Below are 16,985 nucleotides of genomic sequence, written 5' to 3'. Positions count from 1 at the left end.
TATATGAGATACTACCGCCTTCCTTTTAATGTACACGCGAGAGTTGATAAAAAAACCTCTTCCAGAATTAATACACAAGTATCGAGTTCAAAATATTATTTGTGCTTTATACATTGTAGGTAGAGTATTTTGCGTGTCGTATACATTATTAATATTGTATATTAAAACTAGAGATATGATTTCAACTATATTTGCTTTCGCACTGCCACATTGTAGTAATAGACGAAATAAAATGAGGAAAATGTCAGTAGCACGAATGGAAACAAATATCTCGATACTCTGTCTAAAATATTATCATTCTTTTTCCTCAGAGTCTTCTTTCGTGGCATTGCTCTCATGGACGTGATGGGACCCTCTTTATCGCTATTACCGCAAACATCTTCAACCACGCCGCTAGTTGTTACGAGACTTTCCTTACTACACCACGCGGTTAAGTTTCCAGTCACCTCTTTGTTGGTATCCTATAAATAACTCAAGTTTAGAGTGAGCAGCCCTTTGATGAAATGTCTTAAGTCACCTACCTTTCTTATGGATCTTCTGTACATGGTTTGAGCCATGGTAAATTCAATAAGGGATAAGAAAACCATGACTAAACATCCGAATAACCATACGTCAATGGCGGTCATGTAGTTAACGGATGGCAGAGATGAACGAGCGTGGACTATCATCGTTGTCAGCGTCACTGGAGAATTAATGGTGTAAGAATTTCATGACGTTTGGTTTATAAGTATAAACTTACGCAAGGCAGTAACCCCTAAGGTAACTCTGCCAGGTACGGCAGTCACGTCAAGCCAGAATGATACCATCGTGAGACAAACCACCAAGAAAGATGGGACGTAAGTATTAACCAACGCAGCCGTGATATGACGTACAAAGTAGAATTCGGCAACCAAGATGTTGGTGTGGGTATCTGGTTAAATGAACAAATATAAATTGGATTTAAAAAATATAAACACGTGTAATTTTGATTCAAAACAACCTTCCGTTAGTTCAATCCGATGTTTCATGGCCTTAAGTCGCTTTAGAGAAAATTGCAAGGGCTTTACACCGTCAATGATTTCAATTGGTGGATAAAGAAGGTCCATAACATAATTGTCTTCCTTTTTGGGGATCCAATCTAAATCCACATCATCAGCGAAATGAGAAACTTAAGAAATAAAAAAAAATGGGTTTACGATTGAATCTCAATAAAATTAGAATTTCATTTTATCTTTACACAAAGTCAGGTTCAAGGCACATATTTGAGTGTCCATTGGATAATATATAAAACTCATGTGACAGCTAACAATCATATGGTACCTGTAAAATGTTCACGCGTAATTTGTTATTATTTGTTATATATTCCTGTTACAATTATTATGTAACGATTTTACCTGCTATAACGTAGAATTAAACCTCCAGGCAGAACCTTCAAGAATACATTCGGTACCGTCACTTTATACATATCGGCTACCTATGGTGGCGTTAAAAACAATGATTTATTTATATAAATCTAGATTTTTTTTAATCAATTTTACTTTGCAATTTGGAAAAATAAGATCAGGTTGCCATAAACAGCTTTGTATATTCTTGGGTATACTGGCGGGAGTAAATCCAATTGAGTCTCGGTTCAATTCAGTCCAGCTGCGATCTTCCCATAATTCAAAAATTAAGGTTTGAAGCCCAAACTCCTGAAAATTGATTTACTTATTAACGAAACTATATTTTTAACATAAAGGCCAAGCTTATGACGTCACAGCCACCAACAACGTGGGTATAATCGCTCAATACCATGGCTTAATTACTCGATTAGTGATTGTTACGCACCATTCTCTCTTCACTGACGTCAAACAGATCGGTAACGATAACTTTATAATATATTCGAGTCTTGTTTTCGCCTGAAAATAAACAGAAAGAAAAACGCAATAAAACCCAGTAGACTATGCCCATTTAGAATAGTGGAAGCGGTCAATATTTCCCTCTCTTAGCATATTTAGTGGGTCAATAGTGCACCAGGAGTTATAGGTCTACAAGGTTTTCAACTGGAACCGAAGCGCGTTTTGCGTTAAAGCAACAAAATGCACTTAAGTATACGGTTCATCTGGGATCCATATCTTGAAGTAGGGATCTAATGTAGAGGTGTTTGTCTATCCTATAGCGTTTCTTACTTTATTTAACTGTATATTTTAGTCGGACTATACATTCTCAAGGGATATGGCCCATAAACCGTTCTATACAATCTTGTTTAAAGAAAATCATTACGAATATGAGGCAGGTGTATTTCATATAAAAAAGCATAATTAACACCGAGTATGGCACGCGAGAAAAATTTTGTAAAAATGTATATATTATCTCCGCCTATCAGCTTTTTATTTCTGTAACTTTCATTAAAACGATCCCTCGTTTGGCAAGGCCAATTGGTATAAACACCAAGGAGTAATTTGGTTTTAGAATTACATTCAACCGATCCAAAGAACATACCCCCTAATTTATGGCAGACTTATCAGAACCACATATCAGAAAATATTTACATATCAATAAAATAAATAAATTATGGCTGGGAAGTGACACGATAAAGGACGCTAAACTAAACGTTCTAATGTAGCGTGTGACCCATGTTTTTCTGACCATGGACAGAGAGACAAAGTGTACGTCTCTTTTCATATTACAGATTTGAACTTCTTAAAAACGAAGCTGTTCTATTCTGGTCAAGCTAATAGAATGAGTTTAAAGACAAAAAGAAATAACTGAACTTACCAACTTGAAGTTTGTAAGTTTCATTATTTACGCAGAGTCTTGGTTTGCTTTCACTCCAATCTACGACGCAACTTGATCTACAGATGAAAAAAAAAGAAACTTAACTATAATTTTTGCAATCCGATTAAAGTTAGCTTAGGTCCTAGACAACAGTTAATTTACTTCCACCCGCGGTACCTTTCAACAGTACTTTAATACGCATTGTAACCTATACATACAAGACATCCCCCTGACGCTAAACATTAAACAATGATATTAACTTTAGAATGAACTTAATATATTAGAATCTCATCTCCCCTTTATGGTGCCACGTGACTAAAGCGATTATAACTAAACTGCTTTTTTTGGCTAACAGGCAGTAATAGTTCAGAATATTTTAAGTGCTTTATTATCTGTAAGTGAAGTTACCTGGAGAAGAAAGTTGACACCAAGAGTAAGACTAGAATCATTATCTTCTTAGAGCGCAACAAGTATACTGGAGCCGGCTCCAACGCCGTTGCGAATGAAAAGCAAGCTGTTGGTATAACTGGCGCGCGACTCCTTCAGAGTAAATTCCGCCTCTTTTACGCTCTCCAACCGGCAATATTAAATCAATTATATTTGTCCACTCTGAGCCTGAGGTTGTTTCTTGCTGCCGTCGAGAAAAGAACGAAGTTATCGACTCCCTTCTCACTTTTCAAGCAAACTCTATCCTGTTTATCCCGTGCGGTCAAATTATCGAACGGTATGTTAGGCATTGATATGCATCGTGTCAAAACTTCGCGGGTTTTAAGTTCCTAACTACTATGTAGCGCCAGTAGCGCCATCTCTACAAATTACTACATGTAAAACCTTTTTTGGTTAGTCACTCGACTAGTCCTCTTTGTGTATTAAAACAACTCTTTATATGGTTAAGAAACGTATTATTATTATTCGACCTATCCTACAATAACTAATAACAGGTTATGGGTTCCAGCAGCTCTCCGCAACGCTACAGTATCGAAAACTTAAAAGTAAATACTCCGTAGGAGAGAAGCGCGTAGGAATTTCGTGGAAAATAATATTACCTCACTGGAGCCAAGGCTAGAGTAGAACGAAACAAGGTTCGCACTCGGAGTCGGTTAGAGTAGAACGAAACAAGGTTCGCACTCGGAGCCATTTTGAATACATCAACAATAAGCAAACATGGGAGATGAGTATAAAATAGAAAAGTTGAACTCTAAGAACTATAGACATTGGTATATGCGAGCCCAAGGCTTGTTGGAAACAAAAGGGTGTTGGGAAGCTATTGACCCTGGATATGAAGAGGAGGAAGATATAACAGATGCTCAGAATGCACGTGATCACAAAGCTAAGTCCATACTATATTTGATTGTCAACGATGAAAGCCTAGATGATATATCGGAATGTGGAACAGCTAAGGAAGTGTGGGACACACTATCAAGCATTCACACTAGTTACGATACTTGGCATGGATTACTTTTATTGAAGGATTTTGTCAATACTGAAAAGAAAAGTGACGAGTCAATCGGAGACTATCTTACGAGAAGAAATTCACTGTATCACAAGGTGAAAAACGCAGGTTTTCAGTTTGAAGAAGTCATGTTAGCGGGCTTTGCGATTTTGGGTTTGCCAAAAGAGTACGAATTTCTGGCTAGAAGCTTACCAAATGACAAAATGGACTTAAATATGAAGACTCTAAAGGCAAAATTGATTGAAGAAGAACGACGTATTGAAGTTAACAAAACAAAGTATCAAGAATCAAGCGGCAAAGATTTTGAGAACACACAAGCCTTAGCAACACAAGGTTGGAATAGAGGATACAGAGGTTCATATTACAGAGGAAGAAGTAGGTCAAATTATAGACCAATGAAACAAAATCTGGACAGAAGAAATAAACAGTATGAATTGAAAGAGGAAGATAAAGTACATGCTAACTTGCGCTGTAATAAATGTCAAGAATTCGGGCATATTGGACGGAATTGCGACAAAGAAGAACCTATGCCGCATTATAAGAAACAAGAAGCTGCGTTCGCCATAAATACTGAAACAAGTAAGAAACGAGCATGTCAAGCTCGATATGAAGCGTTAGCCGTGACAAGGCAATTGAACGCGTGCAAAGAAATGTTATGGGTCATTGACAGCGGCGCCACTGACCATATGACGTCATGCATGGACAAGTTTATCACTTTCCAAGAAGAAGAATCTCTTGTTTACGTAGCAGGTGGAGGACAACTTATTTCAATGGGTAAAGGAGATGTGGAAATTACGCTGTCGGAAGAATGTGGAGGATATACTCTCAAGCTGACTAACTCCCTTTACGTACCCGAATTAAGGGGAAATTTGTTGTCTGCTAGTCAAATAACTGAAAAGGGAATCGACATCACATTGCAGAATGAAAACCTACTTATTAAGAAACAAGGAAAGATCATAGCTGAAGGTAAAAGGAAAGGAAAACTGTATTATTTGCAAGAAGTACCGAATACAGAGCGAGAAATAGACAAATCAGTAAACAAAGCGATATCAAATAGTAAAGGATTATGGCATCAAAGACTCGGACATTTACATTTCGCTGCAGTAGAACAGTTGGCCAGAGCAGATACAATTAGCATAGAAGTACAAGAATCAACTAGAAATGATAAGAAATGCGACGTTTGCTTAGAAGGAAAGTTGAGAAGCAAACCGTTTCCCAAAAAGAGTATTTCAAGGGAAGACTATCCTCTGAGACTGATTCACACAGATGTTGTTGGCCCAATTAGCCCCGTGTCAAAAGGAGGGAATAAATACTTTGTGACATTTATTGATGATTATTCAAGGTATACTGAAGTGTATATGATGAAACGCAAAAACGAAGTGGAAGAGAAATTCGATATATTTCGAAGAAAAGTAGAGAATTACCAGGACAAAAGAATTGTCATGTTACGGAGTGATAACGGGGGCGAGTACATGAGTAACTCGTTCAAAGCGGAATTATCAAGACTGGGAATAGATAGACAATTAACAATTCCTGGAACCCCTCAACAAAACGGAATTGCCGAACGGGCAAATCAAACCCTACTGGATTCAGCAAGATGTCTTCTTTTGCAGTCGGGTTTGCCAACACATTTTTGGGCTGATGCAGTGACAGTTGCTGCCTACATTCGCAATCGATGCCCGACCGAGGCAAACAAAGGGAAAACGCCTTTGGAATTGTGGAAAGGAAAGGCTATAAACATTAGCCACCTCAGAATATTCGGATGCCGAGCATGGGCAGTAAATAACAAAAGAGCTTCCAAACTGTCACCTAAGGGAATCGCTTGCATTATGATTGGATATGATACACACGCAAAAGCGTACAAGCTATGGAACTCTAATACTGATGAAGTGTTCATCAGTAGAGACGTTCAATTTGAAGAAACTATATTCCCAATGAAAATAGAACGTGCTGAAGCCAAACGTACTGAACAAAACCCCGAAAACAGTTTGTGGTCTGATTTAGAAGTAACAATCCCGTTTGAAGATGAAGTACCGGATCAAGAAAGGCTACCAGCAAGAGCCGATGTAGAAAATCAAGGACAGCCACGAGCAAGGGCCGAAGCAGAAGCACCAAATCAAGACCAAATTGATAACGACGAACAGAGACACTTACAACGCGAGACGCGAACACGATCGGGAAGACAGGTAATACCGCCAAAGTGGACTCAAGATTATGTCATGGATGAAGAACATACCAGTAATCACACTGTCAAAGTTGAAAAACGAATCGATCCTACAACAAGTTGGGAAGCCCTAAATTCAAAGGACGGCAAAGAGTGGAAATTGGCTATGCTCGAAGAAGCGGGAAATCTAATGAAAAATAGCACATTTGAATTTGTCCCTAGACCAAAAGATCGAAAACCAGTCAAGTCAAAATGGATTTTCAAAACAAAATATAATGAAGACGGACTATTAGCTCGATACCGAGCGAGATTAGTCGCTCTTGGAAATACACAAAAACCTGGCTTAGATTATGACAAAACGTATGCACCAGTGGTTCAAGCGAAAACTACAAGAATTTTATTTGGAATCACCGCTGAGCGAAACTGGAAAATTAGACATTTTGATATAACTGCGGCGTATCTCTTTGCTGATCTCGATGAAGAGATATTTATGGAGATTCCGGATCACTTCAAACATTTAACTGAAGAACTTCGGCACTCTTTCCCGAACTTACCTACAGATGCGGAAATGGAGTCAAGCCATTATGTCTGGAAGCTGCAGAAAAGCATCTATGGGCTGCATCAGTCGGGACGACAGTGGAATAGACATCTCGACAAAGTTTTGAAAAATATGGGATTCAACAGAGCTCAGGCGGATCCGTGTGTTTACTACATTCCTAAACGCGATATTATCGTCACTACCTACGTGGACGACGTTGTTGGATATGGCAACGATGAAGAACTTGAATGGCTTTACAATTCCTTAAACAAGCAGTTGGACGTTAAAGATCTTGGAGAAGCAAAACATATTCTCTCGATGAGAATAAGAAGAACTGAAGATGTTATTGTAATGGATCAAGCACTGTATACGGAGGAACTCCTAAAGGAAATGGGACTGGAGAACGCAAAGAGCATGTCAAATCCATTAAGCTTAGGGACAAAATACAGAGTTTGTGAAAAAGGAGAAGAACTAAATGAAGAAAAAGCCACTATTTACCGACGAGCAGTTGGAAGTTTACTTTATCTGGCGACGCATACGAGGCCAGATCTAGCGTTTGCCGCGACATACATGAGTCAATTTAGTAAAGAACCCACAGAAGAGCACTGGACAGGCGTGAAGCATGTACTAAGGTACTTAGCTGGAACGAAAGATTACGCTTTAGTATTTCGAAAGACAAACAAGCCGATGAACATTTATACGGATGCTGACTGGGGTTCGGACGTTGTGGACAGACGATCGTTTTCTGGTTATACGTTTATCCTAGGCGGAGTGGTAGTAAGCTGGGCCAGTCGCAAGCAAAAATGCACTGCCTTGAGCACCGTCGAAGCAGAATTCGTTGCGTTAAGCGAATGTGCCAAGGAATGCATATGGATAAGAAATCTGTTAAATGAACTAGGACAAAACGATTTACTGCAAAATGTTATGGAGGTAAATCTTGATAACCAAGGCACCATGAAACTAGCGGAAAATCCAACGACCTCGGATAGATCTAAACATATCGATTTGAAGCTATTCTACATTCGCGATCTCGTAGAAAACCAAGATATCAAATTGAAGTATGTGCCAACAGAAAGAAATCTAGCGGACCAGATGACAAAGATTTTGCCTAGCCCAAGAGCAAACGAACATTTACAATGCATGGGGATCGTTGATCCAGGAGGGGTGTTAGGCATTGATATGCATCGTGTCAAAACTTCGCGGGTTTTAAGTTCCTAACTACTATGTAGCGCCAGTAGCGCCATCTCTACAAATTACTACATGTAAAACCTTTTTTGGTTAGTCACTCGACTAGTCCTCTTTGTGTATTAAAACAACTCTTTATATGGTTAAGAAACGTATTATTATTATTCGACCTATCCTACAATAACTAATAACACGGTATATATGAAATATCACGTAGACAAAGTAAAGTCGTTTTCCGTTTATAGGAAAATCTTATTTAAGTACAAGACCTAGCGAGAAAGTTTTAACCCTTATCTCGCGTCTTATTTCCCACCTTTACCCCTATGTAAATATAACGCGGCCATAAACGTTTCCCAATACAGTCGGGTAGTGACGCCGCGGTATTACTAACTAGAAGTGTTGGAAACCTATTTAGAAAGAAGGGGTTGAGGTATGATAGGTTTAACGGGGGAATTAATATAGATCAAAAGACAACATGGTTTTAATTAATTTTATTTATTCATTTATTTGCCAGTAATTATAGTATCATACTATATTTCTAATTAACGTGTTATTCTGGGACTACGCTCCTGTCGGACTGAATAAATAATATTATTATTATATGCCTAAAACACTTCTTTAAATTAACTTAATGAACTTGGAACACGCGAGAAATTTATCTGTATTGGGTTACGGCACGGAAAATTTTCATTTGGAACTTATATTCTTAACATTTAAAAGTTTTCCACTTTCAGTGGGGCTACGAGTCTTTATTACCGCTCGATTTTTTTAATGCAAGCATGCACTTTACCTCCGTAGTTTTTCGACTAATTGCCGGTTGTTTTTCAGATAATTAATTTCTATAAACGTTTATATTTTTGTGCCAAAAATGTATGCAACTCATATTGTAATTATAATAAACGGGGTTTATTAAATATTCTTAAACGAAGAAAAACGAACAAGTACCATTATACAAAGCAGAGATTTTTTTCAGACATAAACTCTTGTCGAAACTAGACTATATATATATATATATTCTTCTCTTATTTATATAAACCGTGTTTTCTTTTCGTAAACATTTTCTATTGTTAGGGAGTAACTACATAAACATAAAATTCATAAAACACTCACAGATTTATATCTTTCTATTTGATAAAAATAAATACAGAAAACTTACAATAAAAACAAACTTTTTTCGCTAGTACACTTTCAAAGCACTCTGAAAGTATACGACCCAGTACAATATTGTAAACGCGATCAATACAAGCGGAAAAACTATTCTCGATACTTGATCCAATAGATTATCCCCATCCGATTTCAATACACGTATTTTAGATTTAGTTATCGGTATAGATTTATTCGATTTGATCTTTGTAATCGTGTTCCGGATTGGTAGACTCTTGTTCCAGGCTGGAATTGATCTTTCTTTCTTTTGAGTAACAGTCGAATGGTTCGATTGCTATTCAAATTGCGTTTATGAAAATAAACGTATCAAGAGAGTTGATAAAAATGTTCTTACATTTCTGGCAATGCTTTGAGTAACTGTGAATTCTATAAGAGAAAAAAATACCAGTACCAAGCAACCAAATAACCAGAAATCTATGGCCGTTATGTAATCTACTTGTGGTAACACATTGCGAGAGTGAATTATCTGAGTAGTTAAGGTTACTGTAATTGTTACGAGATTATGTGTAATTAAAGTTCAGATATTTTTAAACAGGATAGAAAAAAATGAAGAATTAACTCACACAGAGCCGTAACTCCTAGCGTAACCCTCCCTGGAATTGCGTTTGCGTCTAACCAAAAGCTCACAAACGATAAGCAAACAACCAAGAATGATGGTCTATAAATAAATTAATATAAGCAGATCTCTATTTCAATTCTATAGTAGAAACCAGCTTGTTTAAATGGGAAAAACGCAAGTTTCTAATGGGGATTAAGCACTTTCGAAGCTTGGATTCTACTGTTATTAATGTTATTACATATAGGTGTTAAGAATACTGGCAATCAAATGACGTTCAAAGGTAAATTGGCATACCAAGTACCGCATCGTTGTGCCTAAAGTTAATGACTTTAAGTATTAATATCTGGCATACGTTAATCAAGTGGGAATATTAACCTGTAGGCAGAAGTCGAGAATGTATCTCTCCCACTGGTTCCCTCATGGAAAATTGCAAGGGTTTAACTCCTTGAACCAATTCAATATTGGGTTTCAATTTGAGTAGGAGCGAATCCTTAGTTTCATCAATCCACATCATTTTAGCTTCCGCAATGGTAGCAACTGTTGAAGTATTTAAAATACTCCAATAAGTTTTAAGCGAGAATTGCCCAAAAACTTTAAATTTTCGCATTTTTTTACACATGGTTATGTTCAGCCCGCATGTTTGAGTATCCATAGGAAAATTTTTAAAGTCCATCGGACAACTCACGACTAAGTGGAATCTATGGGATAATTTAAAAAATAAAATCTAATTCGCTCGAATTAAAATTACGTATCCTAACCTGCTAAAACGATTAATATACCCGTTGGGTAGGATTTTCATGTCAGTATTTGGTACGCTGATGGAATACAAGTCGTATTGTTTACAGTTAGGGAAGATAAGGTCCGGTGACCAAAGACAAAGCCTTATTCTCTCCGGAATGGATTGTGGTCCAGTATTCTTGGACACTACATTCATATCCAATTCGGGCCAATTATATTTCCAAAATTCAAAAACGTATATCTGCATGCCAAATTCCTATCAAACGTAAGATTAATAAAAACTCGTTCTTAAGCCCAAAAAATTTCAAGAATACCATTTTTTCTTCGTTCAGATCATAGATATCGGTTATTAAGAGTTTGTAATAAATCTCCAATGGATTATCTTTAATAATATTAATTTATAATTGGTATAACTATTTCAAAAGCACTGCATTATACAAACCACTATCATATGGGAAAGTAAAGTTATCATCGTAGATGCAATCTCCAGGCTTACTGGATAACCAGTCGATCGTTTCAAAACTACATTTATATTTAAAATTTAAAGACTTAATTAACGAAAGTTTTAATTAAATAGAAAGCTCAAACCTTGTTAAAGAAAAGGCATTAAGAAAAATCAATCCCGTTACAATATGAATATTTAACAAATCCATTGTACAGTACTTGCGGTTCTGAGAACTGAAACACAACGAGCTAGTTACAATTCACGATTAATCTGTATTTCGTTAATTATTCAAGGCTGCAACGCGTGTTTTCTCTTGCTTACTCGCAATTAAAGCGCGGTATAATTAGACATGAAAGTTAGGCTTTACTGGAAATGCAGAAGTTGGGCATGTCAAACAATCCTCTAAAAACTAAACACGTTATTGACCGAGTTTGCAACTACACTGACTTTAAATTTAAGCAATAAATAAACAGAATTTAATGCGTTTGAAACGTACGTTCGCTTGCGCATTTAGCGTCTGACCCTTAAAAAGCTTTCTAGACTCTTTAATCGTATCTGAAGTGCTTTTAGCTTTAAGTGTTTTTATACGTATACTGCTATATTTTAAGTTTGGTCAGCTCGCATTACTTTCTAGGTACATAACATGCTCATATTGTGCCATTTATGTGCAAAAAATCCATATTCCAAGGAACAGTCCAATGCTAACAATAAAATATACCAAGATACGAGGTTATTTCATTAACCCAACTCGCGTGACATTAAAGTAATTCTGGCTTAATCTAACCAAATTATACACACTACCTGATCACGCGCAGTACCAATAATATAAGTCGTATTATTCAAGTTTCACAACAAAGTTAATTAAAACGAAATGTGCACCGCAAAAAGTTCTAGATCTTTCCATGTATCTATGTAATAAGCATTGACAAACTCTTACGTTTGACCGAGCCAAGACTAAAGCGATATACCCTACCTGCTCAGGACTTTACAGCTATTTAAATGAAAACAAATTTTTATTTCGAAATTGAGGTGGCAATGTGGAATAATTCACTGAAAGTTCTAGTTAAACCGTAAGCCTTATAAAATATTTACTGCACGTAACAAAACCCCCATAGAAAAGTTTTGCTTTAACACGCGAAACTTGGAAAATAACAAATCGATCCAATATTTAAACTGGGATCTTTGTAACCGCTGATGACAGCTAATACATATTATAAAGATTTTCACCAGTCAACATCTTTATGTAAGTGCAGCTATGTAATATGTTCAGTAAAAAAATTAAGTTCATTAGTATCGCTCTTGTAAAACGAGAGAAAAAGAAAATGAATAATTCGAAGGTTTTCTTTTAAATAAACTATTTCCAATTTAATCAGATCCTTTCTTTACGTTGAAACAATTATCTCAATTACAAATTCTTTTTCGCAACGTAATACAACCAATAAGTAGTCGAGAAAAACATCATGCTGCAAGGAAAAACTACCCTCGAAAGACGGTCTAAGACGTTATCTTTCTCATAAGAGGGTATGTAGGTATCACCCTGATTGTTGATTTTCTCAGTTTCCGTTCGGGATTGCGATTCACTTTCTTTCTTGCGTTGTTTCTTATCTTTTTCATCTTGAGTTTCTTCCGGCTTTCTCGATGAAGATGGGATCCTTTGATTTCTTGACCCAAGTGACCAAGCGTTCAACATTGGTACCTTGTTAAGAATGCCGATTGTGGCCTGGAAACGACCTTAATTAGGTCTGTAATTAAATTTAGCTTAACATTGAATGCACCTTATTTTTGACTGTTCGAGGCTTTCGGTGAATGGAATGAGCGATTGTGAACTCAATTAGGGACAAGAAAACCATGACCAAGCATCCAAACAACCAGATATCCATGGCGGTCATGTAATCAACTGGTGGCAAACAACTGCGAGCGTGGACGATTTCCGTGGCCAGCGTCAACATTGCAGTGACCCCTAAAGTTACTCGACCAGGGACGGCCGTAACGTCCAACCAGAAACTAACCATTGATAGACTAACGACCAAAAAACTGGGAATGTACGTATTTATAAGACTAGCAGTTAGATGACGATTAAATTCGAACTCCACGATCAACATTGTACCATTTAAACCTAAATACAAAAGAAAATTACTATGAATATCTTTGGAAAATATGTCTTGAGATTATCACATACTCTTGGCTATTTGAAAACTTTTCTTTCGACCTTCAGGATCTTTCATTGAAAACTGCAAGGGTTTAACGCCTGGCAACCACGAGATGGATTTTCCAAAGACGGTCTTCAACCAGCCCATGTCCACAAATTTATCCATATCCTCCAGCCAATGGAGTCGAACTTTATCCGCAAAGTGAGAGACTATAAAAACAAAATATTCAATCAGGAGTTGCCTTTTTATTTATCATTTGTCAACTTACACATGGTGATCTGCAAAGTGCATGTCTGAGTGTCCATTGGATAGTCCTTAAACTCCATAGGACAACTTACTACCAAGTTGAATCTGTTGATATATGAAATTCAGAAATCAGGTATGGAAATTGTTATTGAAAAATAGTCTCATCTCACCTGCTATAACGTAGGATGTAGCCTTGGAGAATAAGCTTCAAAATTGAGTTTTTCACTGTAACGGAATACAATTCCATCTTTTTGCAATTAGGAAAAATTAAGTCGGGTTTCCAAAGACACTCATCCACAGCGGATGGAATAGTTTGCTGAAGTTTCCGAACTTTATCCGTCAGGTTCATCAATGGATCTCGCCATATATCGAACACGAAAGTTTGAAGTCCGAATTCCTATACAGTTTCGCGCCAAACTTTTAAACATTCGTTATTAACTCGCGTGCTAAAGTGCAATACTTAAGGACCGATCGAAAACGAGACTTTTGATAAGAGCTCCATCTATTATTTAATCTCAAAGGAAATCGATTCATTTTCTATTATTGACCCTCAAACTTTACAAAATAATATACATTCAATCACTCCACCCCTAAGATTTGTAAATAGATTTAACTTATCGAACATTAGACACTATTAACGGACATCGATCTGGCAAGTTCAAAACTCTTTTACGTAACGAATGTATATATATAGAAATATATTGATCTACCTGTTGCTGTTGCTATATCTATATCTATACGGTGACACTATAATTTCCAGAAAAAAATATCTAGGTCACTATGGGATATCATGTACTAAAAATTATGCTATGTGCCTCCTTGTTTTTTTTAAGCAAGCGTCTACCTATACTGTATAGTTAAACAATAATGTTTTGACTTTACTTTGGTAAACTATAACATTGGTTTTTGGTTATCTAAAATCGATTTTGACTTTTACTGATCCTTATAGTGGCTTAATCATGTCCAAACTTTAATTTATGCCAATGAACGAACTTGTACTTTGAGCGCGGCAGTTAAAAACAATAAGAAGTTCATCACTTATTTAAAAATACGACTTCATTCACTTTTTCCTATTCCGTGCTAAAAATCATTAAAACATTCAAACCATTCTTTCTTCACTGACATCGAACAAATCGGTTATAATCAATTTATAAAAAATGTCGATAACTTTATCTACAAAAAGATAAATATATCGTGATTAAACTAGTAAATATTTATCACTTAAAAAGTGCCGTTTTTAATTTATTAACAACCTTTGGTCACCATTTCATAGGACTCGTCTTTAGCACATACTTTGGGTTTTACTTTGGTCCAATCTATAAAATCAGTCTCGCTTTCGCTAATTGAAAAGGTTATAAGAGTAAAATACAATAGTTATAAACATAAATTAAATTAAATTATTAATTAAAATCAATCTCACCATTGAATGAGCGCAAACATTTGTATTATAGTCAAAGTAAAAAGAACGCGACAATTGTAATGGTTCAGTCCTCCGTGACGGCGAAACACGTCCATCGCGACAGGGGAATAGCGACCGTCTAATGTCACAAGTCGATAAAAAAAACAAGAAGTGGACGGATTAAACCTAATCTCAATTTTAAAGTATTTACGTCTCGGACACGCTTGTATTTCTTTAAATTACCGTCTATTTAAAGCTTGGGGAAGGCTAAAGAAAGTCGATAGGATAATGGACACAAATATATCCAAACAAATTTTGTTTTGTTATGAAGCTACGAACACTTCGGCAAAATGAGATTTTGAGGAGAATATTTTTCCCAGTACAACCTCAGAACCCATTCCGATCGAAACTAAAAGTGAAAAGTCCCGCGAATACATTACATTTCACCGTTTAACATAAACGCGCTTGCCATAGACGGTCGATTCCGCTTCCAGTTCTACAGTGTTTGTGCATGCACGTAGATGTATTTAACTATCGCATAAACTACTTAAAAGTATGCAATAACTACGTGCGAAAACTTAGCAATGGTTTTTATGCATCAGTTACAAATTTATTATTTTACTAATTAGAGCACTAAGCTTTAAAAAAAATCATATTTGCTGTTACATTCCGAAAAAGGTACAATACCGTAAAACATAATTTATTTAGTTCATTAATAAGCGATTGTCCAGAATGAGTATCAAACCAAAAGTGTTACGGGTTATCTCAAAACCCTTATAAGAAAGGTTAAGAAAGCTTCATTGAGATCCAAAAAGTGCGTTTCATACTTCAGACAGAAAGTTTGGTAAACTTTCATATTGTTATTGATTAGTTAAGAAATTTTCTAGAGCTTCAAGTAGGGTCGATAATTTAAACTACTGCTATTAATATCTTAATTACCCTTTACGGTCATGTTTTGTTAATAATACTAAGGTACACATATGGACAACACTTGTTTTTGTTCCCTCTCTCTCTCTCTCTAGCCAATTTACAGTCAAATTTAACTCGGGACTTGAAATAATGCTATCGATTTTGTAAGTGCATTTACGATAATAACCGTTAGAGTGTTTACCAAATTGACACTTGTGGAAAAAGAGATAGAATCGGGTCTATGGTATTATATAACATTTCTAAAGAAGGTATTAATTACACTAAGTCATTAAAATTCGATTTGTCTTGTACAAAAAAGTTAAGGTATACTCAAGTTAGCGGACACAACAATTACTCATAAAGGGCGCTTTTCAAAAAGCAGTACCAGTACAGTGATATAAAAAACATCATTATAGATGGAAACAATATTCTCGACCATCTATCCAAGACATTATCTTTGACATATTTTTCTTTATTAACCTCAAAACGAGGTTGTGATTTCTTAACATTTGTAGGCAAGGTGTCTTCGGAACCGATTGAAGGTGAAGACCTTTTCTTAACGACCACATCAACTCCGCCCACCACGGGAGTTGCGTGTCGTATTTGCGAATCACTGGTGTTGAAAATAGGCCAGGCACGAATGCGTCTGGTCGATAAATGGCTCTAAGAAAATTAAATTGAATTGAATTGAATTGAAAACCAAGATGTTGCAATCTTAATCGATAAATATAAAGCCGTACGCGGCTTACTGTAGCGATTGGCGATCGAGAAAAAGCTTGGGCCATTGTAAACTCTATCAAGGACAAGAAGACGAGTAGAAGACAACCGAACAACCAGATATCGATGGCCGTCATGTAATTGACAGGTGGTAAAGATGACCTAGCGTGGACTATCATGGTAGATAGTGTCACTGAAAAGGCGTAAAGATGAAAAACAAGGTAAAAATCTACCAATTTCTTCAGATGCGCTTACAAAGGGCAGTGACGCCTAAGGTAACTCTGCCAGGTACCGCTTTAACGTCTATCCAGAAACTGACCATTGAAAGACAGACCACGAGAAAAGACGGACTGAAAAACTCATCAACCTTATACTAAGTGTCGTAGATATCTATAAATTCGATTTGAAAACAAACCTACATGTATGTGTTCTGTAATTAGGATCAAATTATCTTAGTTTAATTCCAACAAAAGACTGAAACCTAATTATACTAAACTCACGACTAGAGCCGCTGTGATACGTCGTTGAAAGGTAAAAGAGCAGATCAAAAACTTCAACTCAATCGCTATATGAAAATTCGGA

The 16,985-nt window shown here is 36.4% G+C and overlaps 4 protein-coding genes and 1 long non-coding RNA gene across 5 annotated transcripts; all 5 read right to left on the bottom strand.

Moving 5' to 3' along the window:
• Nucleotides 1–57: 57 nt before the first annotated feature.
• Nucleotides 58–3,389, bottom strand: LOC149661796 (glycine receptor subunit alpha-2-like). The gene is made up of 10 exons (XM_089843808.1): nucleotides 3,145–3,389; nucleotides 2,737–2,813; nucleotides 1,807–1,877; nucleotides 1,518–1,670; nucleotides 1,374–1,453; nucleotides 1,217–1,299; nucleotides 980–1,147; nucleotides 740–910; nucleotides 522–682; nucleotides 58–461 (listed from the first exon to the last, which is right to left on the bottom strand). The coding sequence occupies exons 1-10, from the start codon at nucleotides 3,183–3,185 to the stop codon at nucleotides 186–188; spliced, it is 1,281 nt and encodes a 426-aa protein (XP_089699934.1). The 5' UTR covers nucleotides 3,186–3,389; the 3' UTR covers nucleotides 58–185.
• A 6,021-nt stretch (nucleotides 3,390–9,410) lies between these two features.
• On the bottom strand, nucleotides 9,411–11,220 carry LOC149661795 (gamma-aminobutyric acid receptor subunit rho-1-like). The gene is made up of 9 exons (XM_089843807.1): nucleotides 11,126–11,220; nucleotides 10,980–11,059; nucleotides 10,852–10,919; nucleotides 10,558–10,793; nucleotides 10,415–10,497; nucleotides 10,175–10,336; nucleotides 10,038–10,113; nucleotides 9,575–9,606; nucleotides 9,411–9,514 (listed from the first exon to the last, which is right to left on the bottom strand). Exons 1-9 carry the CDS (start codon nucleotides 11,188–11,190, stop codon nucleotides 9,411–9,413), a joined length of 906 nt encoding a protein of 301 aa, XP_089699933.1. The 5' UTR covers nucleotides 11,191–11,220.
• A 1,099-nt stretch (nucleotides 11,221–12,319) lies between these two features.
• LOC149661794 (gamma-aminobutyric acid receptor subunit beta-3-like) lies at nucleotides 12,320–14,084 on the bottom strand. Its single transcript, XM_089843309.1, has 5 exons — nucleotides 13,549–14,084; nucleotides 13,401–13,483; nucleotides 13,162–13,341; nucleotides 12,758–13,098; nucleotides 12,320–12,702 (listed from the first exon to the last, which is right to left on the bottom strand). Exons 1-5 carry the CDS (start codon nucleotides 13,725–13,727, stop codon nucleotides 12,388–12,390), a joined length of 1,098 nt encoding a protein of 365 aa, XP_089699435.1. The 5' UTR covers nucleotides 13,728–14,084; the 3' UTR covers nucleotides 12,320–12,387.
• Nucleotides 14,085–14,168: 84 nt separating this feature from the next.
• LOC149661793 (uncharacterized) lies at nucleotides 14,169–14,969 on the bottom strand. The gene is made up of 3 exons (XR_016368996.1): nucleotides 14,799–14,969; nucleotides 14,632–14,717; nucleotides 14,169–14,551 (listed from the first exon to the last, which is right to left on the bottom strand). It is a non-coding gene; the product is annotated as an uncharacterized LOC149661793 (long non-coding RNA).
• A 27-nt stretch (nucleotides 14,970–14,996) lies between these two features.
• LOC149661792 (gamma-aminobutyric acid receptor subunit beta-3-like) lies at nucleotides 14,997–16,750 on the bottom strand. Its single transcript, XM_089843310.1, has 3 exons — nucleotides 16,659–16,750; nucleotides 16,436–16,596; nucleotides 14,997–16,349 (listed from the first exon to the last, which is right to left on the bottom strand). Exons 1-3 carry the CDS (start codon nucleotides 16,723–16,725, stop codon nucleotides 16,038–16,040), a joined length of 540 nt encoding a protein of 179 aa, XP_089699436.1. The 5' UTR covers nucleotides 16,726–16,750; the 3' UTR covers nucleotides 14,997–16,037.
• Nucleotides 16,751–16,985: the final 235 nt, after the last annotated feature.

This window comes from Phalangium opilio, unplaced genomic scaffold, assembly GCF_054372755.1.
Source record: "Phalangium opilio isolate 3A_F unplaced genomic scaffold, DU_Popi_V2 ptg000070l_1, whole genome shotgun sequence".
In the NCBI taxonomy this organism is placed as follows: Eukaryota; Metazoa; Arthropoda; class Arachnida; order Opiliones; family Phalangiidae; genus Phalangium; species Phalangium opilio.
Note: the sequence above shows the minus strand (reverse complement) of the source record. Positions and strands in the feature narration are given on the sequence as shown.